General features: G+C 41.3%; 1 protein-coding gene across 4 annotated transcripts; it reads left to right on the top strand.

Annotated features, from left to right (window-relative positions):
- The first annotated feature begins 480 nt into the window (after positions 1 to 480).
- slitrk3a (SLIT and NTRK-like family, member 3a) lies at positions 481 to 6,812 on the top strand. 4 transcript variants are annotated; one of them, XR_013821519.1, is made up of 4 exons: positions 481 to 1,250; positions 1,606 to 1,680; positions 2,562 to 6,159; positions 6,251 to 6,812. XR_013821519.1 is itself a non-coding variant. In XM_079874189.1 (3 exons), the coding sequence occupies exon 3, from the start codon at positions 2,611 to 2,613 to the stop codon at positions 5,224 to 5,226; it is 2,616 nt and encodes an 871-aa protein (XP_079730315.1). In that variant the 5' UTR covers positions 481 to 1,250; positions 1,606 to 1,680; positions 2,562 to 2,610; the 3' UTR covers positions 5,227 to 6,812. The 4 variants fall into 4 exon arrangements, 3 of the variants coding, with proteins under 3 accessions (XP_079730315.1, XP_079730317.1, XP_079730316.1); XM_079874189.1 differs by having other exon boundaries at positions 2,562 to 6,812; XM_079874191.1 differs by lacking the exon at positions 481 to 1,250 and adding an exon at positions 1,390 to 1,406 and having other exon boundaries at positions 2,562 to 6,812.
- The last annotated feature ends 360 nt before the right edge of the window (positions 6,813 to 7,172 follow it).

Raw genomic sequence — 7,172 nt, 5'->3', positions numbered from 1 at the left:
GTCACAACTATATCAGTAACTATAAGTCAAAAAGCAAATTACACAAATGCCTGTTTTCTTTGTTGTTTCCAAAGGTCAAAGTTTTCCATAAATATAATTTAGGGTAAGTTGGGCTATCATTGGGCTTTACTGTATAGGCTGTCTATCTATAGAAATTTAATTTCAGAAATAAATATATCCTTTGAAATATTCACAGTAAAAGTGCAACAACTAGCTCCAGTTTCCCCTATACACCAAAGTTTGATTGCATATCTATTTTAATCTACAGTACGTCAATTATATATTTAGCATTATTTAAAGTAATAATTATTTTTATAATATTAATAAATCACATTATAGCATGTTACCTCATAACCTCACCTTCATTTCCATGTACATTTGCAGAATAAAGGCATCCTGTCATCGCCACTGCCCACGTGCAGAGCTAGATTGCCCGCTGCAGGCAGAGCGCGGGAAGACAGGGCGCGGGAAGCGCGCGGAGCTTCACACAGCAGGACGCTATGGAATAATTTACCTCAGCTGCCTTCACTGCAGATGAAGCCAAACTAAATGTATCAAGAGGGGAAAAAATACTTATTGCTTAGTTTTGTTTCTTAATTTTCTTTGTTAAATAGAAAACCTGTACACTTATTCCAACGAATGAAGTATTTTCCCAAGGAAAGAAATATGATATTGTGCAAAACGGAACAGAATGGACGCTCAAAGCCTCAGAAGAGTTCACCGATGAAGCTCGGTGCTAAATAAGCTGTGGCTTTTATCTCAGAACACGAATCGGAGATGAGATCGCCCTTAAACATAATGTTACATCGCTGACGAAGAAAAAGAGAGAGAGCAAGAGAGAGAGAACACACTGATGCGCGCGCGCTCCCGGTGCGGCACTCAGCGCGCTCAACAGCTCGTGCCTCCTCCATCCCAACCCTCTCCGCCAACGCCGTCTCTCCAATCTCTGCCCTCTCCCTCCCTGTTCGCTTTTCTTAAAGCTTATTTCCGTGACGATCCGAAGCTTTTCACCGACACGATGAGAGACGCGAGCAGCGCAGCAGTGGGACAAATCGAACCGAGCCGCTTCAAACGGAACTGAGCTCCAGAACTGAACGAACCGGCATCACAAAACAGAACCAAAAAAGGAGATTTTATTCAAATCACGTCTTCATCTTCTCTCTTCTTGGTCTTAGAGAGAGCGAGAGAAATAGAGGAAAAGCACAGGAAATCTTTAAACTCGCCGTTTTCGGATTCTCCGTTAAAAAAAGGTGAATTTTGTCGTTTCAGATGTTCACATACTTTTGGAGACGAGATAATGACCTGGGTGATCCACAGCAATAATCTCTGTATTTAATAAAATGATGCATTGACTTGTTTCTGATGTAACTGCGCAGACTGCTTTACAAATCACCCAGCTTCAAATGGTACTTTTGGAAACGAATAATAGTAAAAATAATAACAGAATTTTTTTTTTTTTTTTTTTTTTAAACTAAATACTTCTAAAAAAAATCAAAATTTCGTTAAACATTGGAATTTATTTATTTATGCGTAAAGTAGGGAGATTTTCAACTGTTTCATTCCATTGCATGATTTTTTTTTTCCTTTTTTTTTTTTTTTTTTTAGCCACCCATCGAAGGCAACCTGGGACCACCCGTCTCCAAACCCTGGAGATGTAAAGTTGGACACCGCTGAAACCGAGTAGGTATCCGCTATGTTATCACTTGGGAATGGAAGGACATTAGAATTGATTGCTAAAGCCAGGACACCAGAGAAGGGTGGGAAGAAAATACAAAGTGCGCTATTCATGGAAAATTGCAGTCTTTTCTGGACGGAAAACAAGGATCTTTCGAGAGCTTTTGGTTGTTTTTTTTCCCTTTTGAGAGCCAAGAGATCCGCAGAGTGTGGCACTCTCAGCAGCATTTGACTCTGAGTTTCTTCACTGATCTTCTGATAACATCTGTGCTAATTAAGTGCGTTCAGACTGTGGAAAGCAAATAACCTCCGTTATGCATTGAAGGTCTAATTGGTGTTTTGGCGACAGTCTTAGGATGCACCTGTCATTGTTTTTTTTTTAAATGTTAAGTGGATGCAGTGGTTGATTTAATTTAAGTATGTATTTATTTTTATTTCATTTTTTTTATTGATTTAATGCACTTGAGCTTTGCATGAACATGGAAAAGGCTGATTATTCGAAAGTAACAAAAGTAATATTTTGCCAAATGTTTCCTGTTCTGCACTGTTTGTATGTGTGTGACAGCGGTAGTGAGACTCGAAACAGACTGTTTTTAATGTTGAAGTGCATTGAACAGGCTAAATGTGCTTTCTTTCATGTCGTGCTTGAAAACATTAGTGGTGATTATGCCCTTGAGTCCTGCTTTTGGGTGTAGTGTAAGCTATCATCGAGTGACAGATGTCCAGTCCAACCCATGATAATGCATGATCTTTATCGTAAACATGCAATGATGTGGAAGGAGGAGGTGTTTTTTATTGTGTGGAACGCTCAAAGCATTGCTACTGTCACTCGCTGTCTGAGCCTTCTCATCTCACACGCTTCTCTTTTTTTCTGTGTTTTATTGCAGTGCTGTGAAGTGGCTCTCAGCCTTAACTTCATCAGGACTCGGCGGAAGGATGCTGTGGTTTACCCTGCTAAGCACAATAGCTTTAGGATGGACTACGCCGATCCCTCTGTTGGACGAGTCAGAAGAAATAGATGAGCCTTGCTTTGACCCTTGCTACTGTGAAGTCAGGGAGGGTATTTTCCACGTCCACTGCGACAGCAAAGGATTTACAAATGTCAGTCAGATCTCCCAGACATGGACGAGACCCTTTATTCTCAATCTGCAAAGGAACTCCATGCGCAAGCTGTATTTTAACAGCTTTTTGCATCTCAACAATGCTGTGTCACTCAATCTGGGGAATAATGCTCTGCAGGACATACATGTGGGCGCATTCAATGGCCTGAGCATCTTGAAAAAGCTGTTTTTGCATGAAAACAAACTGGAGGTGTTCAGGAATGACACTTTTATGGGGCTGGAGAGCCTTGAGTATCTTCAGGCGGATTACAACGTCATCAAGAGAATAGAGAGCGGGGCGTTTCGGAACCTGCACAAACTCAGAGTACTTATTTTGAATGACAATTTGATACCTGTGCTACCCAATTTATTATTCAGGTCCGTATCACTCACGCACCTTGACTTACGTGGCAACCGCTTAAAAATTCTACCCTATAAAGGGACTTTGGAATACATTGGTCGCAGCTTGATGGAGATTCAGCTAGAGGAAAATCAGTGGAACTGTGTGTGTGACATTGTGCAGCTCAAAACCTGGCTGGAGCGCATACCCTATACAGCTTTGGTGGGTGACATTACTTGTGAATACCCATTTCATTTACATGGTAAGGACCTTCGTGAGATCAAGAGAAGTGAACTTTGTCCTTTACTCTCCGAAGCCGAGCTGGAGGCCAAACATGGCATTCCCAGATTACCATTTAATAACGACAATGTCTGGCCCACCAAGCCTTCGTCTATGTTGTCATCCTTTCATAACACAGCTTCCTCAGTAGAGTACAGAGAGAGACACGTAAAGCCGACTAAACGGCCCAGACCCACAAAAACACCACCCACTCCTCGTAGCATTTACCCAGGGTTGAATCAACCTCCAATCGCTGCCTACCAGACCAGACCCCCTATACCAATCATTTGCCCAACAGGGTGCACGTGCAATTTACACATCAATGACTTGGGCCTCACCGTCAATTGTAAAGAGAAAAGCTTCCACAACATTTCTGAGCTGCTGCCACGACCACTTAATGCCAAGAAACTCTATTTAAGTGGGAATTTGATTCAGAAAATTTATAGGTCGGACTTTTGGAACTTCTCTAGCTTGGATTTATTGCACTTGGGTAACAATCGGATATCATATGTTCAAGAGGGCGCATTTATGAACCTACCTAATTTAAAAAGTTTGTATTTGAATGGCAACGACATTGAAAGGCTCACTCCAGGCATGTTTCGTGGTCTGCAGGCACTTAGTTACCTGTATTTTGAGTACAATGTCATTCGAGAGATCCAACCGGCTGCCTTCAGCCTCATGCCAAACCTGCAGTTGGTTTTTCTCAATGACAACCTGCTGCGCACCCTGCCTGTGGATGCTTTTGCCGGCACTTCCCTTGCTAGACTCAACCTGCGCAACAACTACTTTCTGTACCTTCCTGTGAACGGAGTACTGGAGCATCTCCACTCCATCGTTCAAATCGACCTTCACCAGAATCCTTGGGACTGCTCTTGTGACATCATCCCACTCAAGCAATGGATTGAGAAGCTCAGCTCCGTCATTGTCGTTGGAGAAGTGACCTGCAAGACCCCAGACTTCGCCCTTGGCAAGGATCTGCGCACCCTGGAGGCTGAGGTCATCTGCCCTGAGTTGAAATTCACCGCTTCTTCTCCAGTTCTCCCCAATGACATGACGGCCACCAGCGGCTCTGAATTAGGACAAGCGCCGGTAACGGGAGCTGTCCCACTCTCTGTGCTGATTCTCAGCCTGCTTATTCTCTTCATCTCCTCTGTGTTTGTGGCCGCCGGTCTCTTCGCATTCGTCCTACGGAGGCGAAAGAAACTTCCCTTCAGGAAGCGACAGGAGGTGGACCTAACGGGCATTCAAATGCAGTGCAAGATCTTTGAAGAAAGACAGACTGCCTCGCCTGAGAAGCCACCCCGTCACGTCTACGACTACATACCCCACCCCGTTACTCAAATGTGTAACAATCCCATTTACAAACCACGAGAAGGAGAGATTGAGGGCGAGCAGTTTGCAGAAACCAAGGAAAATAACAGTAATTATCGAACTCTTCTGGAGAAAGAGAAGGAATGGACGATGGCGGTGTCCAATTCCCAGCTCAACACCATTGTCACCATCAATCAGTCCGGTGACATGACTGGCTTTCACGAGAACGGAGTGCTTTGCCCTACCGTGATTGACAGCCAGAGGCCAACCCCTACGGTCGGTTTTGTAGACTGCCTGTACGGCACCGTTCCCAAATTAAAGGACATGCACGTTGCACATGCACATCCCCCCGGAATGCAATACCCTGATTTACAGCAAGACGCCAGATTAAAAGAAACATTACTTTTCACTGCGGGGAAAGGATTCCCTGAGCAAACCCAAAGTGAATACCTCGAGTTAAGGGCGAAACTCCAAACCAAGCCGGATTACCTCGAAGTCTTAGAGAAATCGTATAGATTTTAATTGAGTAGAAAAATAAAAGAGTAAACTCACTTTCACAACCCCTCCTCGCCCAAAAATAATACGTATCAAAAAAGAAGCATGGCAAAATTATATGTTTCACACACGTACACATATACACTCACACACACATTTCCCCCAAGTCGCTTTTGGAGGAAAGGCCATACTCAGATTTTTCAATGAAGTGCCTTTTTTTCAGAGTAGCCAGCAATGTTACCACCCATTATTTTTGTACGGAACAGATTTGTTGTTGAACCTCCGGAGCGCCTGGCACAGTTTGTAGAATATTTGCAGTTTGCTGCATGCATTCGACTGCAGATGGAGGTCATTGATCAAAAAACTCACCTGCTATAGAGATACAGCGACGTATTACCCATTGAGTGGTCTATTTAATTTTCTATACAGCAAAAGACTGAGTTCTATCTCAAGGACGCACCAGAGGATCAATATTTGTGAATATATAATGACACTTCAAGATTTTATGGAGTTCAACGCACTTTCTTAAGAAAAATGCTTCTGGATACTATCACTAACAGCTTTTTAGGAAGCACTTTTAATGTTTTCTCTCTCTCACAAAGATTTGACAAAGTTAAAATGTGCATATATTTATTCTGTAATTTCAGTGAAAGATTTAATTGTAAAGGTAATGTTAAATCAATGTATAGTGATTATGCGTCTGGTATAGCCTTCTTAATAAAAATACAAAGTCTTAAATAAAAAGGGTACCAATGCATACTGCTTGTGAGAAATAGACTTGACGTATTGGTATGGCGCTTCAAATGACAAATTATAAAATGCACATTAACCTATCAAGGTCTCATTGCTGCTAGAAGAGTCAGGTTGAGACAGTCTGATGGTCCTGCCTGTATGCATGTGTCATCGATGGGTTTGGACAAGAAAAGAAGACCTTGGATTAGATTTGAGTCTTTCTGTAAGGTATGTTTTTATACCTGTCCACTGCTTACTAAATTACACAACATTTGAGATGAATATTTAATGCAATGTCACTTTTACATGTGTCCACAAGAGTGAGATAGAGAGACACGCTCGCATCATGTCTGTGGATGGACAAAATTGATGTTTGATTATTTGAGGAACACCACTTATTTATCAGGTATGATATACAACTTCGTGAAACATATGCCATTAGATTATAAATTCTGCTTGTTTGTGTTGGGGGTATTTTATATTTTATGTTGATGCATCACTTAAGTGACATGATTACGAACTAGAAAGTGATCTATTCGACAAAAAATGATTTCTACTCCCCATTCGACAACAAAATGGCTATTTTTTAAAACCAAATATTTTATGTCTGTTTGCCAGTGACAGTTACCTTTAAGTTCTATCCATAACCATTTAATACAAACATTGAAATACAATTAATTTAAGTATGATTATTTTTCCTGGGGCTGTCAAGGATGCAGAACAGTAGTTCTTTATTTGTTCTTATTATTCAGTTGACAAGTGTAGCTTCTGTTTCCTCTGTTCAATACCCAACACTAATTTTATTTATATTTTGCCCCTACATTCATCTTTTACCCAGACTGTTTTGTCAATATTTCAATAAATTTTGCTTGGTCCATATTTAACAGCACTCCCTTTTTGTGGAAATCTGTTTCACATCAATAATATGTTCAAACAGAGCACATTTTCTGTCAGAAATATTCATAAATGGTTGTTAGTTTGGTGCCCGAAAGTGCATGCAAATGCCATTTCTCAGTGTCTTTACTGGGTTTGTTTCTTCTCTGCATTCTTTTTTAGAACTGTGAATTATTCTTCTGTAGAATGTGAGGTGTAACTGTTGTAAGTGAATGTGTCACTTATAGATTGTGTAGTGTTAACTAAAGATGTGTTCAGCTGCTGTCTGGATTCTTCACTGTGATGAAGAACTGCTCAGGGGACAGTAATGGTCATAGGGACAATGTCACCTTGCTGTGGATTACATC

Source organism: Squalius cephalus (genome assembly GCF_949319135.1).
Source record: "Squalius cephalus genome assembly, chromosome: 6".
Lineage (NCBI taxonomy): Eukaryota > Metazoa > Chordata > Actinopteri > Cypriniformes > Leuciscidae > Squalius > Squalius cephalus.
Note: the sequence above shows the minus strand (reverse complement) of the source record. Positions and strands in the feature narration are given on the sequence as shown.